The 21,102-nt window shown below is 38.1% G+C and overlaps 1 protein-coding gene across 3 annotated transcripts in view; it reads left to right on the top strand.

Moving 5' to 3' along the window:
* The first annotated feature begins 983 nt into the window (after positions 1-983).
* Positions 984-21,102, top strand: part of LOC149548052 (mitochondrial 28S ribosomal protein S29-like protein) — a 185,948-nt gene continuing 165,829 nt past the window's right edge. The window contains exon 1 of one of the 3 annotated variants that reach the window (XM_089792080.1): positions 984-1,436. In XM_089792080.1, coding sequence (XP_089648206.1) covers positions 1,168-1,436 — 269 coding nt within the window. In that variant the 5' untranslated portion in view covers positions 984-1,167. The remainder of the gene's footprint in view (positions 1,437-21,102) is intronic. The other 2 variants (XR_016353966.1, XR_016353967.1) reach the window with 2 other exon arrangements.

A 21,102-nucleotide genomic window follows, 5' to 3' on the forward strand; every position in this document is an offset into this window, starting at 1 on the left:
TATTCGAGACAAGGCACATAACTCAAAATAGATTGGAATTGTTATTTTAATTTTCCTAGAAAATGACTTAACAAGAAGAGATTCAAAGTTACAAATGACCTTTCCACGTCCAACAGTCGAAGGCTTCCTCTTCACAAACATGGTACTCATTATATTCAGAAATAACAAAAGGAGATTGAACAAATACGTAGTTGGAAGCAACTGGAATATTCAATTACTGACACGAGGTGTCTAGAATCGAGTAATCTTAATCAATAAATAGTAAACTATTAATGAAAATGGTAGTGCGGGATGAAGTAAGGGAGAAATACGGATTGATAGAGTGGAAATAGGGATATGTAATGGCATTATGATGAAGGAATGGATGGGGAGAGAGGAAGACAAATAGGGATAAACATAGATGGGAGAGAAAACACACGATGAGGAAGAAAGAGGGAGACATAAATATTAAGATATAGAAGTGAAAAGAGTGGGGGGATACTAAGGTAGAAATATGTAGAGAAAATGAGACAAAGATGTAGAGTTATAGGAAAAAATACATTAAAGAGATAAAGATAGAGATACAAAATTAGACCACTTCATATACCAACTAAACCTTCGCATCATTTTTAATTCATAGATTGGAATAGATAGATTACATCTCCAACCAAGATTCCCCTTGAAATATTTGCAAAAATGTGAAGCAACCATATAGTCTTAAATATGTCTCTAAAAAATTTATAAGAATGATGTACAACTCTATTTGTCGTGAGATCGAATAGTTCTTTTTACTTATTTGTATATGGAAAATTGAAATATTTCTTTATTTCACTTCAATAAATCTGCATCAGATTAATGAGCATATACTAAAGAGAACATAACAAATCATAATCCAAATCAATTGATTAGTAAAGTGCTAATACAAGATCAGATTGTCTTTATCACCCCCAAAATAGATGCATCACTCTTTCAGGTTACATCCAAATAATGGTAAATAATAATAAAAACAAAAATGTTAAAAAGCTGCTCTTTGGGTTTGCACACCTAAACCGGGGTAGAATATGATGAGTACTGATGAGCAGTGCTCCCCATTGATCTGGCATCAGACAACCCAGCCTTTTCATTGAGAAGCGGGGAATACACGTCGAGCAGTTGCAGGCTTTCAATGATGAGAGCATAAGACCAGTTATGAGGGAAATCGTGAAAAATGCCATGCGAGCTTTCACCCGAACCCGGTTCCTTAACGCGACTAGAGTATATTGCTTCTCTTGTGACAATGCTCTTATTGGGCACAGTATTGGGACGAGAAGCATTTCAACAGCGAGTAATGAAGAAGAGGAAGGAGACACTGCAACTACCGCCCCAACTCCACTTACGAGGAAGAAACCCCTCTTTACTGAAGCTGCTTCCTTTTCCGAGCTCACACGAAAAGACATCAATACTTACATAACTATTAGGTCAGTATTTGTCTCTTCCTCTGAGTGAAATGGAATGAATTGAATGTCTGCGGAGTCAAGCAAGCAACTTCCCTTAAACAAGTGTATACCATATCCGTCATGCCTCTTGTGCGAAGTGTAGAAGCTTTATAAGCAAAACTTGAGGCTTGTTGCTTCTTTTCTGAGATTTGGTCTCCTTTTATTGATATTGATAACAATTTTCTCTGTGAACAAACTAGGATCTTTATTTTCCTACAGATAGTCCGTAGTTCAAATGGAGAAGCTTTTGAAGTTTCACATTTTCATGAACTTTAATGCAAAACATTGGTTCGATAACTCCCGGGTGATCTTAAGGATTGCAGAAAAGATCATGTAGGGTAAGCTGGGGCCTTATTCTTGTGTGCAGGTAAGATTGTATCATACTTAAATGTGCTGCCCCATTTAAATCTTGCCCAACGCTGAAATTCATACCCCCACCATTGGCCAACCTGAAAGATACGAGTTTTTTATGCCACGTTGGTCATGTGTGTTGCAGTTCTGTACCATTAATTATATGGACCTCAATTTCACATTATAAATTTATTGATGTATATGTTTGGTAAAAAGAGTGTTTTTTGTTACAAAATATAGCTTGGGCTTCTGCAGGGGCCCGCCCTTTAAGCTTAACATAGATTGTTACAATTACAACATTTCCATTGCAGGCCAGGATTACTATTATCTCTGGCTAATAATCATACTCAAAACAATAAAATACTGCCAAACTAAAAAAATGAAGTAACAGTACAATGCACAAATGCTAGAATATGCTTTCAAACTTCAAAGCAATACTAAAACAGCATAATGCTGCACCACCTTCACATAACTCCCGACCTCACTTGGCCAGCTGCAGCCTCCTCTCCACCAACCGAATATTCCTCCGTCCATATGAGTGCTTCTAGAGGGCCTCTGCATTGGCATATTGCTCTTAAATATGCCTGCTGAATGCAGAAATTGCATTCCCTGGTTAAGGCAGAAATCACAGTCCAAAGCACATAACTCTATAGTGTGAAGCGTGATGAATTGAAATAGCACACAGTGAATGGAGAAGTTACTCTCTACTTTTGCGCAGCCATTTTGATGGGTGATAGGCAAAGCCTACCAACATGATCTGTAAAGTCTCAAAACTACTGCTTGTAGAAAATAAATACAAAACCAAGAACTTTTGTTATGCTAGTAAATCAATAATCAAATGATGTTTATTAACAAATACATTATTACACTGTGCTACTTAGCAAATGAATTGCGGCAACATAACATACAATATTTGAGTTGGGAAAACCTCAATGTGCAGTTGAAAACCCAATTGATATAGGCAACTGGTCTTCCAATTAAATAGATTACTCATAATTTCGATGATGCAACATATAGTCGCTCTTCATTATTTCTAGATGGAAAAGATACAACACACAATTGCCTTTATAGAGACAACTGGTCTACTAAGGGACAATACACAACACAAATTTTGTCCATTTGTATCTGGATGGATGAGATACAACAAGGATTACACCGTATTGAATGGCTCTTCATCCTTGCAATGCTTCAAGCCCTCAAGTTTGGTCCCACCTTCATTCAGTCAGTTCAGATGCTTTTTGGTGATGCATCTGCTTGTATTACCGTTAATGGCAGACAATCCGAAGCTATTGACCTTTCCAGATCCAACTGCTAGGGTTTCCCTTTAACCTCGGCTCTCCATGTGCTTGCTGCTGAGGGGTTTGTCTTGCCAATGCTATCTCTGCTGGCCTTGTCAGAGGAATTTCCCTGCCCGAGTCACCTACCCATCTTGTCACTGGCCATTTTGCTGATGATTCCTTTCTTACTCTCATTGATGATGAGGAAAATGTCTCCAATGCTCTTCAATGCCTTGACACTTTTGTCTTGCCTCTGGTTCAGCTATCCAATGGCATAAGACTCTTTGCTATAGGCAGTCTTTTCTTCCTGCTCCTACTCGGCTTTCTCAATATGGCTGTAAATGGATTCAACATAGAGAGATTTTCCGCTTTTTGGGCATCCCCTTTGCTTTGCAAGCTTCACTTGTTGGTTTGTGGAATGTAGTTCTGGCGAAGATTGAAAAGAAACTTGAATACTTGATTACCAAGCCGCTTTCCTTGATTGTTAAATTCTAGATTTGTTCCAAAGTTCTAGCAGCCACTCATGTTTACTATTCTTCTAGTTGGGCTCCTTCAAAAGCCTCATACATGAAGCTGGAGAAACTCCTTCGATATTTCCTTTGGGCTTCTGGAGCCAATCATCATGGGTTTCATAGAGTTGCCTGGGAGTATTGTTGCCTTTCCGAGGAGTCTAGAGTCCTGGGCCTTCTTTCTACACGAAAGCAGGGAATTTCTTTATGTGCCAAGTGGGTCATCCGTGCTTTGACTAGGAATGAGGCTTGTAAAATTCGTCTCAGGCATTGCATCTCTACAGGTTTTCCTATAAATAGATTGATCTGGTAGGGGATTGGTTTTCAAACCCTTCTCATCATGACATAACCAATTCAAATCCAGGGCACTTTTGTTGTCAAAAGCATCTAGAGAGCCTGGGAAGCCATCAAGTTGTGGCTTCGCTAGGTTGGCGATGGGTTCTGTGATAAACCAACATAATATTTGGTGGTCTCCCCTCTTTTTTGTGCAGGGGGTCCTGCTTGGTAAGGTTTAGGGTGTTAGTGCTCTATGTTTTTATAAACGTGGCATTAGGACACCCAAAGATTTGTTCTCTAGAGCTACAACGAGCTTCAGAATGTGGGAAACGTGCAAGTCCAGTTTTGTTTGTCTCGCTTAGATTGTCAAACTTTTGACTTGTTGGTTTTTGCCTTGCCTCCTCACATGCTTGACAAGTTGGGTGTTCAACCTGTTAAACCATGGTGGAAGGATTGGAAATGGTATTCTTGCACTCTTGCTAGTTATAAGCTCAAGATGGGATACCGTTGGTTGGTGCCACATTTGCCCATGGTTGACACCCTCAACTAGTGTTGACACTTGCAGTTTTCTTAGAAAAACTGGAGACTAAGATTTCATGCTATTTGGACCGCCATTACTAAGCCAAAGATTACACACTTGGCTTGGTGTGTTCTTTTCCAGGGCTTGCCTCTGGGTCCTTGGATCAAGCATTTAGGAGTTCTTGATCCTAGGCATCCCTTTTATGGGCAACCAAAGAGCTTTATATATTTTTGTTTTTTCAAAGAGCTCAACAATATTGGAGTTGGATTCATAAAATCAAACCATTTTGGCGTGAGCTTTTTTCTTGGCGTATGATTTTGCTGGGTGATTTGCCTAGAATCCCCTTCAAATACACTCAGATTTGACATAATTTCAGGATGGAGATTCTATTTACTCTCTGGAAAGATAGAAATGTTGTTCTTTTCACTCACAACTATCTTGATATAAATATATCTATGTACATTAAAGCTTGCATATGCAATAATGTAATGATGCAGATCCAAGTACAGGCTAACAAGGTGTCACTTGAGGTTAGGATATCGAGTCAGGATATATCAGTAACATCATAAAAAAGGCGGTCCTTTAGTTGGGAGAAGAAGATCAAATCAAAATCAGTCTCCACCTTCATATATACATTTACAAAATGAGGGTGAAGACACAAATGTGACAGAAGAAGTATACTTGAACTAAAGAAATTACATATGCATATTAGACGCCTTTAAAAAAATATTATATCATCGGATTATTCACATAGAATATGTCATCATAACTACAAATTGTTACAGCACAGAGGATCTTCTACTCCAACCATCATTGCATCTATTGACATTTTTCTTAGTATCATAAATATCATGAGGACAAATATGATTATCCCATCCAACCACCACATGGTCTTCTATGAGTCCATCAGGTTCATCAACATTGCCCACATTACGTTCATTGACATTGCTAGCATTAGATGTACCTTGATCATAAGATTGTCGAGTTCATCTTGATCCAACATAGTTGTGTATCGGTTCAAATACTGGACAACTTTAACATCATCTTTTAAAATAAGCATAGATCCTTCTCGGACAAGCATCATAAATTGGCTCTTAGAAATCTCGAGAGTAAGAGAAACCTGAGACATATAGAAAAATGAGTGAGTTTGAGATTAAACTCAGTAAATCTTTTGGCCTTCTTTTGAAAAATCTCTCCATTTGTTTCCATCCATAAAAACCAAAGAACTTCACAAGAAAGTACAAACCAAAATCTTTTGGGTTTCAAATCAAAGTACTCTACATAACAAGCAAGGATGTCACTCCAAGAAATACCAGGCCGACAATTCCAGGTGATAGGGGAACCTAAGAAAATAGACCAAACTTCCAAGGCAAAAGAACATTAAAAAAACAAGTGCTCAAAAGTTTCATCAACTTGATAGATTCATGATCCAAAGAGTTACGCACAGACTCGACAACCACTTCTTTTAATAGAAGTAACCATCTAAAACATAGCTTTTTTAGGTTTAGAGGAGGAATGCTAGAAGAATTCAAAGAAAAATGCCAATTAGAGAAAGGACAGTTAAGACCCCAGCCATGGTTCATCCAAAAGCTTTGAACCATCCAACCATTTAACCTAGCTTCAAAAAACTATTAGTATCATATACTGTGCTCATAAAAGAACTACCAATAGCTTTTATATACGAAGTATATGTCTTCTTTAAAGAACTAGGAATCTCAAACTTAACACTAATCTCCTCCCAAGACCGTAGTCAACTATCCACAAACAAGTCTCTAATAAGAGAAATGTGTTTGTTATTCCAATTTTTTGCAGAGCAACTCTGGATCAGTGCCAAAGGTTTATTGTTCAAGTATAACCCCCCACAATATAGAACTATCAACCACAAAATAAGAGAGAAGACATCCTATAACACCTTTGTTTGAAAGAAAATATCTCACATGAGACCATGCCTTCCATAATGAAGCAAAGATATTAGAACTGAAGATTTTCATCTTAAACTCACCCAACATAATATCACAAATGGGGATATCCTACTATTGTTTCCTTTTAACTATAACAGATCTTTCAATATTGTTTCTAATAAGAACCTTCCATGGTTCATTGCCAACAATAGCCTTGAAGATCCATTTTGCTGCAAGAGCAATACCATGAGATTTAATATCTCTCAATCCCAACCCACCCATTCTTTTAGGCTGCAACACCAATCCCAACTCTCACAATATTATCCAATCTTATTTGATAATTAGGGAATAACCATGCAGAGGAGAAATAAATGTGATGACATGCAAGGACTTTTTGAACAACTTGAATCCTTTCAGCTAGAGACAAGTGATGGGTTTGCCATTTTAAGTGTTTCTTCTCTATTTTCTCATACAGCCACATCCACATATCCTTAGTAGAGGGTTCAACTGCAAAAGGAATACCAAGATACCTGGCAATATTGCTAGGACAAACCCATTGTCAACCATGAGAGATAAATCAACTAGGGGCGGTTTTAGACCATCCAAGCACAATTGGTTTATGGGGGGCAATTTTGGCTCTAGATGCAAGGCAGAAGAATTGTAGTCTATCCAAGGCATTATCAAAGTTGACTTTAGAAAGCTTTAGGGATAAAGAAGTATCATTTGCAAATTGGGCATTAATAAGCTCATCCATGTTAGGAAGACAAATACCTTTGAGAGGAGGACTAAGTTCAGAGGATCTAAGGATATAAAAGAGGGCATCTGCAAAAGTAACAAACAAAGTTGGGGCAATAGGGCACCCTTGGTGAATGGACCTCTGTAGTGGAATAGGTTTAGCTAACTCACCATTAACATCAATGACAAAAGAAGTATCTTTAAAGAGAATTTGAATCCATTTGCAGAAATAGTTAGGAAAGCCAAAAGCTTGCAACATGCCAATTATGAAAGGCCACTCGACCTTATCATAAGCTTTTTTAGAGTCAAGGAGGATCATAGCACGAGGCTGACCATCTTCTTTTTACAGTCTAAGTGACAGAAATGAACTTCCTTAACATATTAGCAATCCCTTTGGCCAAAACTTTAGCAATAATCTAAAAGGAAATGTTCAATGAAGTAATAGGTCTCTAGTGTTTAACTAGGGATTTATCTCCAAGCTTTAACAATAGTTTAATAACCCCCCTATTGATACTAGCCCTAAAGAGCCTTGCTCAAAAGCATCTTCATAGAGTTCCAATAGTTCCACCCCAATCCACTCAATGTTTTTCTTATTGAATTCAGCAGGTAACCCATCAAGTCTTGGGGACTTATCATTGGCCAAAGAGCAAATAATGCCTCGAATTTTGTCAAGGGCGATGCATTTATCTAGCACATTCACATCCTCACTAGACAATTTCTTAGGGATTAGTTTCAAACATTTGTCAAGGACTGCTTGATTTTTGGGACCATGTTCAGTAGAGAATAACTTACAGTAGTAATTGTAAAATGCATTCTTAACAACACCTAGATCATTTGTATCTCTAGACTCAATTTGGATAGATTCAATAAGCTTTCTTTTATTCTTAGCTTTGATTAAGTTGAAAAAATATTTAGAACTCTTGTCACCCTTGTTTCGGTGAACAGAGACGAGGAGACATCTCGTACGGGCAGGACATTAGAAGCTTGGAGGAAAAGACTGTACAACCATCAGCTAACAGGAGAGCAAAATACAAAACCTGTGGTATTACCATACGGGCAATCATAGCAAACATGGAGAAATACCGTATGCCATATAGATGACACATTGAGAGGATGCCATGGAGTAATACTGTACACCGTAGGGCCGAGAAGTTTGCAAAGGAAAGCTATGCATGACGTTGCATTGAGGTCTAAATGCTTCGATTTCTTAAGTGAAGAGAGGAGTAGAAGCCATCCAGCGGTACAATCTCAGGAGGAGAAACAATACACCCGTACAATAGATAGAGCATTGGATAAAGGAGCCGTACGGACACTATCAAAAGTAAAAGGAAACTTCAAAATAAGTTGTGTACAAAGGCAACTAACCTAACCACTTTGTCTTCTTCAAGCAAAACGACAAATAAGTGACAATTATGCATTTAGCTGGTGAAAGGGCTTGGAAAAAGAAATTGGAAGAAGATTCAGCAACAACTGTAGCCATGAACATGAACATAAAGACTTTGCCATCCATAGTACGTGTTGCAGGAGGCACAAGTACAGGACCAAGCAAAAAGAAAGGGAAGCAAACAGTATAGTTGGTTGCAATGGATAATCCCACAGCGCAGAATGTTTCATTTGAAGGGTTGAATGGAGCAAAATGTAAGAAGTGGTGGTAGGAGACACCTGATAACCATGCAATGAAGGCCAACATTTGAAAGGCATAGGTTGAATGGGTAATACAAATGCATGTATTTTGTATTTGAGATTATGAAGGGTTTTTGCGCACAATGATAGAAACATACAATAGGTTCTCTCGAACCTGTACGTTTGCCTATCTAGGATGCAACTTGGTAATATCATTCAGACCGGTAGACTTCACATGGGTATTCAGGATACTTGGTCATGCACAAGGGGGAAGGAAAATAGATAGTAAACCGAAAAAGTTGAGTCTGGAGGTAAAAACACAACTGATACAGCTGGTATGTGGGGATTTGACACAGACGGAGCAAGAAGCTCTCATAGACACGTCAAAGGGTAGAGGACTAAAGAAGTCCAACGTGTAGGAAGGGCACTGGTGTTGTCTTACGGATGTAGTAAAAAGTCGCCTCACAGGATCCAGCCACGCTTCAAACATTTCATTCCCGCACGTTGCCATGATGAACGTGATCTTGAATGCAAGAGTATGCGACTGGGCTACATTGTTGGTAGAACGGATGTACAAATTTATGACACAACAACACAAGACGTTCTACATGCCACACTATGCCATTGGGCTATTCTTGGAGGCAACAATGCGGATGATCCCCAATGATGCACTGGAGGCCAAACCAAGACCACTCGCGCTAGGCGAACCCCCAATCATGCAGCGGAGGCATCTCGATACGCTTGGCAACAAGACCATGGTCAGATAGAAATGACTGGGACTGGATGGAGGAAATACTGACAGTGGTTGTGAGGAGACTTCTTCTAAGAAGGGTGAGACCGATGAGGAGGATGAAGAGGACGAGGAGGCAGAAGTAATTATAGCTACACCATTGAGATTTCCACGGCCTACACTCTTAGCGACAACACACTTGGTTCCAGTAGGTACACAGCATTCTAGGGTTTGGTTAGTTTAGATAGCCAGTGGTGATGACTTCGGCTATAGTTGCGATTCAGCCTGCTGCAGAGACACTATCCATTCCAGAGGCATTAGCAAAGGCGCATCTGTCACCAACAGAGACAGCTATTCCAGAGGTAACGATGGAGTTTGCTTGAGAGGTTTTGCCGACTATACCAAAGTCCGAGGTTGAGGTACTTGTACCTGATGAGGAGATAGGCACTCAAGGAGGAGTGATGGAGATATCGATAGGCGAGGGTTTGAGGACTTGGGGTGTTCATTTGGACGTAGTGGGTTCGGATGCAGTGGTTATGGTGGATACAACATTGTTAGCATCGCTTGAGGAGCTAGATAGAGAGAGTAGAACTCAGAGGTTAAGCATGTACCTGAGTACGAGGTTTCATCGTACACCAACACCTTGAGCGACATACCTTCACAGACCTATGCAAGAAGTAGCTCCGGAGGAAGATCCTCTACAGACACAGGTGGAGGGGAGTCACCCGACATGGATTGATGGACTACCACATAGCGCTCTTGAGCGGATGGCGGAAACAGTAAAGAGGGCTATGGGTGCTCAGCAATAGCCTCTAGTAGCGCCAGAAATAGTGACGAAAGAGGCATTCTTCGCTGATATAGTGACTCTAGCGACTCAGGCTTGCGAAGTAGTGGCCTCTGTAGAGATACAGGCCTTGGACTCAGTAGTAAAGTAGCTGGAGAGTGTGAGATCCTTCATGAGATTAGGATGTTGGGCAGCGTTTACAGTTTTTTTTGAGGAGCAAGGATGGCCAAGCATGGAGATTGTAGAGATGCGCCAGGATTGGGCCACTATGAGAGATCCGGGTATAGAGAACCGAGTAGAGGCTTTGACCCAAGAGATAGTCGAGATATACAGGGATGCGTATTATACCCTTTGGAGGAGCCAGATAGACCAGGTAGCAGCGGAGAAGGCTCGGGAGGAGTCAGCTACCAAGCTAGCCACGGAGAGGGTAGCCTGGGAATCCAAGAGGGCAGCATTGTTAGCCCGACAAAGTCAGCTACAGAAGGTGGCAATAGAGAAGGAACAATTAGCAGTAGAGAAGGAGCGGGTCGCAAAGGAGAAAGAGAGAGAGCTTGGAGAGATTGCTGAAATGATGCAATCAACTTTGGAGCTTTAGATGGAGGCTGAAGTAGAATTCAAAGTACGGAAGGAGCAAGTGTATAAGCTATGAGCAGAGCTGAATGAGCTTAGAGCACGGACGACTACTACACCAGGGACGCATCCCTCTTCTTAGTGTCTTAAAATTGATGTAATTATTTGTTTTGGTTGTAATTTGAGTCTTGTTGTAGGTTGTCTTTATATTGTTGTCCAGAGATGACTTTTCTTTTTTGGGGGGGATGATGTGGGTAAAATCTATATTGTAGTTGACGGGTAGAACTATATCCGAAAGGGCGTGTGACGGTTGAGTCACCCCTTCAGGAAAGTATATGTACACATCCAAAGGGACTATTGGATGATCATCATCATCATAATCATTATTGTAAGCATTGTTCTTGGAGTGCATATTGCGTATATGAATAAAGTATTTATTCTATGCAAAGTTGCACGGATACGACTACGGATACAAATATGGAAACGGTATTGGGTACGGATACGACCATTTATTAAGAGTAAGACACCCAATATGGATACGGCTGGACACAACATTAATAAATAATACATATACATATATTTAACATTGTTTTTTAAGTTATTGTAGGAGATTTTCATTACTTCAAAAGTAATATTGACACATAAATGCTACATAAATATTTATAAGTTAATTTAACACTTTACAATTTGTAAACACAGTAGAGTTGCATTAGAAAATAACCCAAAAATGGGTTGCTGAAATAGAAGAACATTTTATTTGTCTTTCTCATCCGGTGGAGGTTTTTTTTAATACTATTTAAAAAAAATAATTCTTTAATATATATATATATTTTTAACATTAAAGGGAAGATCTACATCAAATCTATAAAAAAAAACAAATCCCATAGTATTTGGTATGGTTCGAAAATCAAGTTTATTAGGCAGACATGGGTACAATATTTGACATGTATCCGAGCAGTATTGGATATGTTTCCAAATTGGATACGGGGATACGCGTGTCCAAGGAGGGATAGAGGAGTTTCCAGCAACTTTGATTCTATGTTATATCTTACTGTACTACTTGCGATAAGTATCCGTTTACTTTGTATGGTAAACAACCCTCATGCAACTAGTTTATCTTTGCTCTAATTTTCTGCCCCTGAATCTTGTAATTCTGAATCTTTTTGAGGTGATGTTTAACCTTGATCAATTCACTTTGTTGTTGAAAATCATCTTTCATAATTTTTGTAACTCTTTTTCAATGGAATTCAGTCTGGTTTGAGCTAATGATTACTCTGTTCATATCCATCGCATTTTTGTCTTATGTTATTTAGAAAATATTCCTCCGAGAAATGATAAGTTCATCCCGTTGCTCCCTAGGTCTAAGATGATCATTGCATAACTTGGAAAGACATGAGACCATTTTGATTGCACTCATAGTGTCTTCATCTTGAAGCAAAGCAACATTAAATTCCAAAGACTTATTATACTGAGGTCTAGAAGTAATGGAAAAACTCAAATCAAAATCAATGCAGGCAAAAATAGGGGAGTGGTCAGAAATGGAAGCAAGAGAAACCACAATATGAGAGTGACCCTCCTGAGAGGAAAAGGAAAAGAACGAAGCAACCCCATAAAATCTGTCAAGTCTGCAGTACATTCTCTAAGCTACCCTTTGATTATTACATCATGTGTACCAAATATCAGAAAATACATTCTTCCTATTTTCAATTGGATCATAAAGAATAAACCTTCTTTTGAATTTATCCCAAAAGAAATGTTTATTACCTTTCTAGCCAAATTTATTACCTCCATATTTATCTTCGCTATGCTCAATCATGTTGAAGTCACCAACAAACAATCAGCGAGAGTTAGGCAAAGCCATGGTAGCCCAATTCCATAAACTATCTCTATCCCTATAATCATTAGCAGCATAAATATTACATGTGCCAAATCACAACCATCCTTCAAAAAGGTGATCCATAAGGCCCTTTGGCGTGGGGAAATACCTTTGCCAATAATCTTGTCAGCCCATTTAGGCCTAACTAAAATGGCTAAGCCACCTTTTGTTGTGTCCCCTTTTTTCGGACATTAGAGAATTATTAGGCCAACCTATATTTATATTAATATTGACTTATGGAAATCAACGCAGAATCATTAATGTCAATTTAACATTATACAAGGGGTTAATAAGAGACGGACTGACAAAAGAACAAGGATGGGAAAAGGAAAGCTAAAGTCACACGTTGGGTCCTTAAAAGGAGGAGTTCATTTTGAACATGCTTGGATTTTGGAGTTGGTTTCAGATTTCTCTTGGAGAAAAAAAAGCTTTGACTTTCAGTTTCTAGAACCTGAGGACAGAAAACTTTAGGCTTTTCGTATTGAATACCAACCCAGTTGAGCATTAGGGTGGATTCACATTAAAGTTCCCATTTGGTGTTACAGGTTGTTCTATGTTTTTCCAATTCGTTCTATGTTTTTCCAATCTGATTGTTGTTGCTGTTTGTAAGGTTGGATTTCTATGCATGTTATTGTATAGCGGATGTATAATGCAATAATGTATTCTTAAGAATTTATATGAGCTTTTGCTGGTCATGTTATTGTATTGCTGAATTATATGATACAATAGAAATTTCTGAGGTTTTCTATATGAGCATTTGTTGTTTATTTGCTGGTCAAATCTGAAGTTTATTGCATAAAGCAATCTGTTTGCATTCTGAAAATTAATTGGGGACTATTGGGAGAGAATGTCCGTTGGGATATTATAGTGGTATCAGAGTATCAAACCTTCCAGCCTGTAAGACATATTTACGAAAAGGGCTTATCATTTTCAGAGTCGGAATATTTATTAGAGCATTAATCTTGCCTTCCTGTGGAGTTGTGCAAAAATATTTTTTTCATAGAAGTTTTATGAGAACGGTGTATCCTGCCAGCCAGCAGGGTTAACAATTTGTGGACTAAGGCAATTATTAACGGTGTTTGATTAAAAAATAAGGGTTGATTTTGAAGAAGGAACTAAAAATTATTTTATTCAGATAAGAAATTTGTATCAATTTATATAGGATATTGAGCCTTATGGAGACAAATGGAATGTAGCTTGAGTCTGGTACTACAGATTTTGGAGTACTTTCTGCCGTTTTGGTGTGCTCTTCAGACTTGAAGCTCCAGCACAGTTGTAGAATAAATAGTGTTTTTGTGCTTGGTGGAGAGAGCCTTCATCTACGGCTGCCGTATGGTGCCAGGTAAGACAGAGAACTTGAAGTTATCGCTTTTTCAGAATATATAATAAGCTGAGTCTCTGGAATTAAAGGATATATATTAAGTTTTTGAAGTTATCGCTTTTTCAGAATATATATTAAGCTGAGTCTCTGGAATTAAAGGATACAATGCAAATTTAATTGGTAGGTCCTGATTTCTATTTGATGTTACATGTAGTGAAGGGACATTAAAACCATTGTCCCTGAAACTCAGATATTATGCCCAAGAAATCCTCCAACATATTAATTTTGGCGTTAGATTAAGTTTCATTTTGCCGTAAATAATTCATATGGGCAGGATGAGTAATGTGCTATAAGATATTTACATATTTCTATATATGTGATAACCAAAACAGGGTAGCAGATAATTGTCGTGAAGGATTTTTTGGAGGCCATATACATGGACCGCAACTTTTGGGAATTGTACTGTTGAAAAGATTGGACGTAGAAAGTTTGTGAAGTTTGACAACAATATTGCCAACATGTATCTAGTAAAGAGTCAGTGAGACAAAATCCTTGCAGATTGATAACTTTGATGCTATTAACAGACATGGTTTTGTTTTGATAAATTAAAGAATCTTGTTGCAGTGTATGTTGCGTATGGTAGTTTGGGTTGTTATGGCTAATGTCTCTAAGTGAATCTCAATGTAGTGAAAATATTAAGCCGTCTTCAACATCATCTGGGTACAAGTCACAACTACTCTAGTAATTTGTAATATTATTCCTGTGCCGTCATTGATAGAAAGGTGACTATTGTGGTTTCCATGAGTTCAATGTAACCAAGGTCATCACGCCTTTTCAGTGTTTACCGTGTTGCATAGGAGTTGTAATGTTGTCGCGAAGTTTTAAGTGTCAAACATCTACAGGTGTTTGTGAATTTGAAGTGACATTGGGTCAAATTTAGTCGAAACGACAGCTGCAAAACTAGATGCGGCAGTTCTTATAATTATTGTGTGAGAATACTTTTGCAAAATAACAGTTAGCTTGTATATAATTGAGCAGAGTTTGGATTACAAAAAACTACGAATGATGGAGGCTTTCTACACATTTGCGTAATGCAGTGAGAAGACCTTTCCGGAATCATGAGTGGAGGTATGAAAAGTCTGAACAAGTTGAGTGTCTGAACATATAACTGACATCGATATTGAAGGTCAGATGAAATTTTGGCAAAAAAGATATTTCTAGGTTAAGTTACAATTTGCACCCAGAAAGAATGTGTACGTGTACTAATAATCACAGAGCATTGGTAATGCTGGTTCGATTCCAACATAAGGCATCATAATTGGGCCTGGGTTTGTAATGTTTGGTAAAATTACTACTTATACTCTGCCAAGACTTAAGCCAGACATTTAATCTTTTGTCGTAAAGGAGCAATATAATGTTACAACATTTGAAGAGAAGTAATATCTCACAGATGCTGAGAATACATTTGCAGTCAACCTTGACGCAGGAGAAAATATGATATGACAGTAGTGTGTTGGTTGATTTGTCTAAGGACAAGTAGTATGTTCGCGGGTTATGTAGCTACCATGTTATAACTGAATGCAGAGGAGCCATCCCTTGTACACACGATACAATATTGAGCTTACAAACACTTTCAAGGTATTACCAATGGGAAGAGACAACAATAGTATGGAATGTGTTAGAAGAAATCATATCATGGCTTCCATTCTTTTGACATTATACACTGAAAATAGGAGCTCATTCCTTGAGTGGAGAAGAGTTTTGAAAAGCATATCTAACAGACCTCCTGCTTGTCCCACATATTTTTTAAGCCCTTTGGTCCTCAACTTTAGATGTTGCTGTTTTAGTATTTATAACCATTAATGTACTGTCTAGAGAAACAAAGTTTGTGGAGCTTGAAGAATCATCATTGGTTTGCTGTGAATTCTTTGAACTTGATGCCACAGGAATTGAATTCTTTTGGCCAGAGAAGCTAGTGGCCGATTCTCTAGAATTCAAGACACTATTGATAGGACTCTTGCGTAAGATTATTGGTACTAGTGCCTCCCCTAACGAAGCATTATGAGTGACACTTTTAATTGATGATTTAACATTGAACTCCAGAACTTTGGGGATAGGATAATTCAAATCAGGTTTCTTATTTGCAATTATGAGATTGATTCTTAATGCAAAGTCCTCAGATCTTTTTGAAGGAGAAAGTCCAGAAATAGATCCTTTTGATTGGTCAGAAGCTTCAGCTGAATGAACTATTTGGCATTTTCCTGAGGTACAAGCCCATGAGAAACATAACAATTTAAAAGTACTCTAAATATTTTTGGAACTTATTATAGCAATTGAATCTGAATTTTCTTGCCGAAGATTACGCATATAAGGAATGTGTGTTTGAGCATTTTATTTACTAAAATAACAGCTGTTAATTTTTAGCTCGACTACACTCAGAGAGGCCGACATTCATGCAAACGATTCAACAAAATCCTTGGAAGTAAAGGAGTGAAACAGGGGTACCTCTTGTTTGTTGTAGCAGACTTAAAATGGCATCAAATTACAAGCTAGAGTTAACCTCTTATTTGTTGTAGCAGACTTAAAATGGCATCAAATTACAAGCTAGAGTTAACCTCTTATTTGTTGTAGCAGACTTAAAATGGCATCAAATTACAAACTATAGTTAACCAAAGTGCTCTATGTAACAGGTGGCAAATTGGGGTTGAAACTTATAAACATGGAAGAAAATCTTGGCACATTAATTCAATTGCAAGGATGTTTGACCATGGTCAAATAATCACCCTCTGATTAATTGTAGACTACTGTTGTTCCCTATAGTGACAAGGTTGAGTCATCATAAATGGTTAAAGCATTCAAAGGGTGAGATAAGGCTTTTTGGTTACTTATTGTCTGGTGGAGGTCATAAGAATTTTAGCACTGCAAGAAACCTATGAAGAAGAAATAATGAAGGAGGTAGTTCTGCTCATTGTTGATAGTTTTCAGAATCTGGGGGACATTGGAAGTCATCATTTCTCAAGAAGTGTTGTCATGCTAAAAACATTTGCGGAAATTAGATTGTGCAATCTTATGCTCGATATGGGATTGTATGATTCGATTTGCACCATATTTCAGCATTTCTTGGGCACGATTGGGAAAGAACACAATGCAAATATTTTTGCAGTTATGGAAACTATATGATTATGACCATAAACGAGAGTGATACTCATTTTCAGCCTCTTATAATAATGTTGTTAGCAATTTCAGGTAAAGAACAAGATGCTTCAAAAACTGCTTGTAAGTTGGTCAACAAGGTGTTGAAGGAATGTGAGCCAAAAATTGGGAAGTATAAACAATAACGGGCTAAAGAAGAACTAAATGTAAGGGAATTACAGGTTGTAGGACCCTAGGAAAGTGAGAACCAAATGAGGAAAGAGAAGATTTGTTTCACTTGCAAACATATCTAATCGCTTGGTCACACTTGTGAGGATAACAAGGAAGTAGAGCCAGCTCAAGAAGTGCAGATTAGTGTTGAGGAAGTTGAGGACCCGTTAGTCCAACTTCAACATGAAGAAGATCATGAGAGGGAACTTGCTATGGATGATCGCAAGGATTGTACTAGCATCTTATTTGGTGAATTGGAAGTGATTATTGACAAGCATTTTCATGAGAATGTCAATCTACAAGATATGTCCAAAAATGAAACTAAACCTTTCTATAAGAGCGAACTAACTGAAAATAATGGCATAATAGTCGGTGAGACAATACATTTGAAGATAGAGGAAAATTCTGAAAATAGTGCAGCTGAAAATGAGTCTAGTATTCAAGAATCAGAGCAAGGTGATGTTACCATAGGGGCTGATTTGAAGGACCAATCAGAAATTTAATTTTAGGCTGACAATTTTGGAGCATATAATTTGGAGTATACTTTGAAAGTATCAATTGATATGGTCATTGCAACTTCAATGCATTTTGATAAGACTCATAAAAACATTTAAGAAACCATGTGGGAAGTTAAAAGTATTGAAAATTTGAAAAGGAGAAGGCAATAATGAATGGAAACAATAGTGCAAACCTTTACACTCTTAAGAAGGCATTGGAAAGAATGAAATCAAATTACTCGAAGTTGCTCAAAGACAGGGATATAACCATCAAACATGCAAAAGATAAAGAGAAGGAGATAGATGAGTCATGTCTCCAAGTAAGTATGAAACAATACTCATTACATCAGGCTGAAAATCAGATTTCTAGGACAGCCACTCCTCATTAAGGAGATCATACAAATAATAGAAGGGATTCATAGCCTTAGTGAGAATGAAGGAGAGCATGATATATACACTTCACCTTGTCTCTATGAGGTTCATTATGTTGATGAAGATTATAAGGACTAGCATGAAGACAACCATGAGAACTCTGATTTTTATGACAGTAGTTGTATATCTTTACAATGCCACGGGGATAGAGATGAACCAAGAGGAAATAATTCAGAGATTTCACTTGATGATGATATTTTCATTAATGAAGATAGTGATTTGGCTGATGATATTCATAGTGAACCAGGAGATGAAGGTTCCTACAACTCACCTTTTGTTTTTCCACCATGTTCTTATGATACAGCAACCGCCTCCTTACTGATCGGTGATTTTATTTTTATGCATACCCAAGTAAATAGTGGCTGCTCCACATGGACTGCTATTATATTTTCAGATTTGGCTGAGCCTTTAGGAAATAGTGAGTTGCAGATTGATCTCATTTTGAGGTACATACTATATGAGATGATTTTCCTTCCAGTACAAGGGCACAGTGACAAGGGTATCATTCCCATTCCCGATTCAGATTATAGGAGCAACTTGTGGTTGTCTTATGCGTTGGACTTCATACGTATTGGAGATGTTTTTGGTTTTGATGGGGTGATCTACTTGTTTAGTTGGCTGATTCAAGATGATTATAGGTTGATAGACACCCATTTCTACACTCAGGATCATGCTGATAGGTTGATTTGAGATCCAGGAGTTAACAGGATGTTAGTTTTGCATTATGTGTATTATGATGAGCTACTTCACTCTTTGAGATTTGACACAGTTGTGATCATATTAACACAACGTGCAGGTGTGAGAGTATTTCACACATGGGATTCAGGGATCTTAGTGGTAGATGGGTTGCATTCTTATTTCACAGTTACCAGTAGGAGTTGTAGAGCATCTTGCAAAATGATATTGGATCCTGGTATCGATTGCTTGAGGGCAAGCAATCTGAATGAGGGAGGATTGTAATGTTCCCCTTTTTCGGGACATTAAAGAATTTTTAGGCCAACCCATATTTATAATAATATTATGGAAGACTTAATGCAGAATTATTAAAGTCATCCAAGGGGTTAATAAGAGACGAATTGGCAAAAGGACAAGGACTGGAATATGGAAGCTGAAGAGTCATAGGTCGGGTCCTTAAAAGGAGTAGCTCATTTTGAACATGCTTGGATTTTTGACTTTGTGTCAGATTTCTCTTCGAGAAAAAGAAAGCTTTGGCTTTCAGTTAACTTGAGGATGAAAACATCTAGACTTGGTTTGCCGTATTGAACACCAACCCGGTTCAGCATTAGGGGTGGATTCACATCAGAGTTCACAGTTGGTGTTACAGGTACCTTTCTATGTTTTTCCAATATGACTGTTGTTGCTGTTTCTAAAATTGGATTTCCATGCAAGTCATTGTTTTGCTGATGTATGATGCAATAACCTATTCTGAAGAATTTATATGAGCTTTTGTTGGTCATGTTATTGTATTGCTGAATATTATGATATAATAGAAATTTCTGAGATTTTCTATATGAGCATTTGTTGTTTATTTGCTAGTCAAATCTGAAGATTATTGCATAAATTAATCTGTTTGCATTCTGAAAATTAATTTTTCTTATATTAAGTTTATTTAACCTCCCATTTCAAGAATCAAATACAAGATCTTGCTCTTACAAAGAGAAACAACAACCGCTGTACTACAGGCCCATAGCTTCTTTTTTTTATATTAAGTTTATTTAACCTCCCATTTTAAGAATCAAACAGAAGATCTTGCTGTTACAGAGAGAGACAACAACTGCTCCACCACAGGCCCATGCCTTTCTGAAAATTAATTTAAATATCAAACGATGTGTAATATTAATTGTTTTGTGACTTGTCTTGTATGAGGGAACTGGAGTTTAGCGGAGTAATTTGAAGAGTTGGAAAGATTAGTTACAAGTTGGCAATGAATAAAAGGAGAGAAATGTTCAGTCTGGAGGGAAGAGAAGATTATTATGGAACCAGTCAAGTTACAGGTCACAGATTGGATTGATTCCTATGGAGGCAGAGTCTTTTCAGAACTTACTATCTTCAGACTTGGAAGACAGTCTCAAGATAGTTTTTGCCAACCCCTGTTAATTTACAGACGAATGCTGTGATGTGCTGAAGACCTATGGTTGTTGGGTAGAATTCTTTTTGCATTCATGTTGTGGACGAGTACAGCCATGGAAGGTTGGGTGAGTCTCAGGAGCGAATAGAGAATCTTGTAGAGGTTATTGGGAATCAGGTTTAGGATACTACTAGTGTGTAAGAGTTTGATAGTATTTCAGGGTTTTGGCAAACATGCAAACTTTATGCAAAAAGAGGAATTACAGAGGAGCGTGGTAACGAATGATTAAATCCCAGAAATCAATGAATATTGTGGAGACATCAAACAAACGGGCTGAGTGACTGGCTTCAGGAATATAGAGAATAATGCTGTCAATGAACTTGCAATTTCTACTGAGAGATATTCATTTGGAAAAAACCACGATACATTGGAAGCAATAAATTTTGCCTTGATTAAGCTTACCATCTCAACTCACTAGTGGACACTTGTAGAATGCGTGGTTGCTGTAAGCTGTTTATGAGGAAACAAAGGATTCAGACTGGGTTACAGAATCTCTGTGGTTTCAAACAGTTGAGTTAGAGTGTCTGTCTGTCAGTCGACGGAATGATGTCAGAGACCCCACGGGCAACAGCTGTCTGCGGGAGTTGAAAAAGAATGTCCCCACGGACAGTCTGTCCGCGGGTTGTTCAAAGATCCGCGGGCAGTTGTCCGTGGGCATGAAGCTGTTAGTACTCCGCCAAAGAAAGCCCGCGGGCTTTAAATCAGTCTCTGCCAGTAAAGGAATGGTCCGCGGGCATAAAATAAAAGCCCCGCTC

Source organism: Cupressus sempervirens, chromosome 7 (assembly GCF_028749045.1).
Source record: "Cupressus sempervirens isolate cs-2001-9-10 chromosome 7, ASM2874904v1, whole genome shotgun sequence".
Taxonomy (NCBI): domain Eukaryota; kingdom Viridiplantae; phylum Streptophyta; class Pinopsida; order Cupressales; family Cupressaceae; genus Cupressus; species Cupressus sempervirens.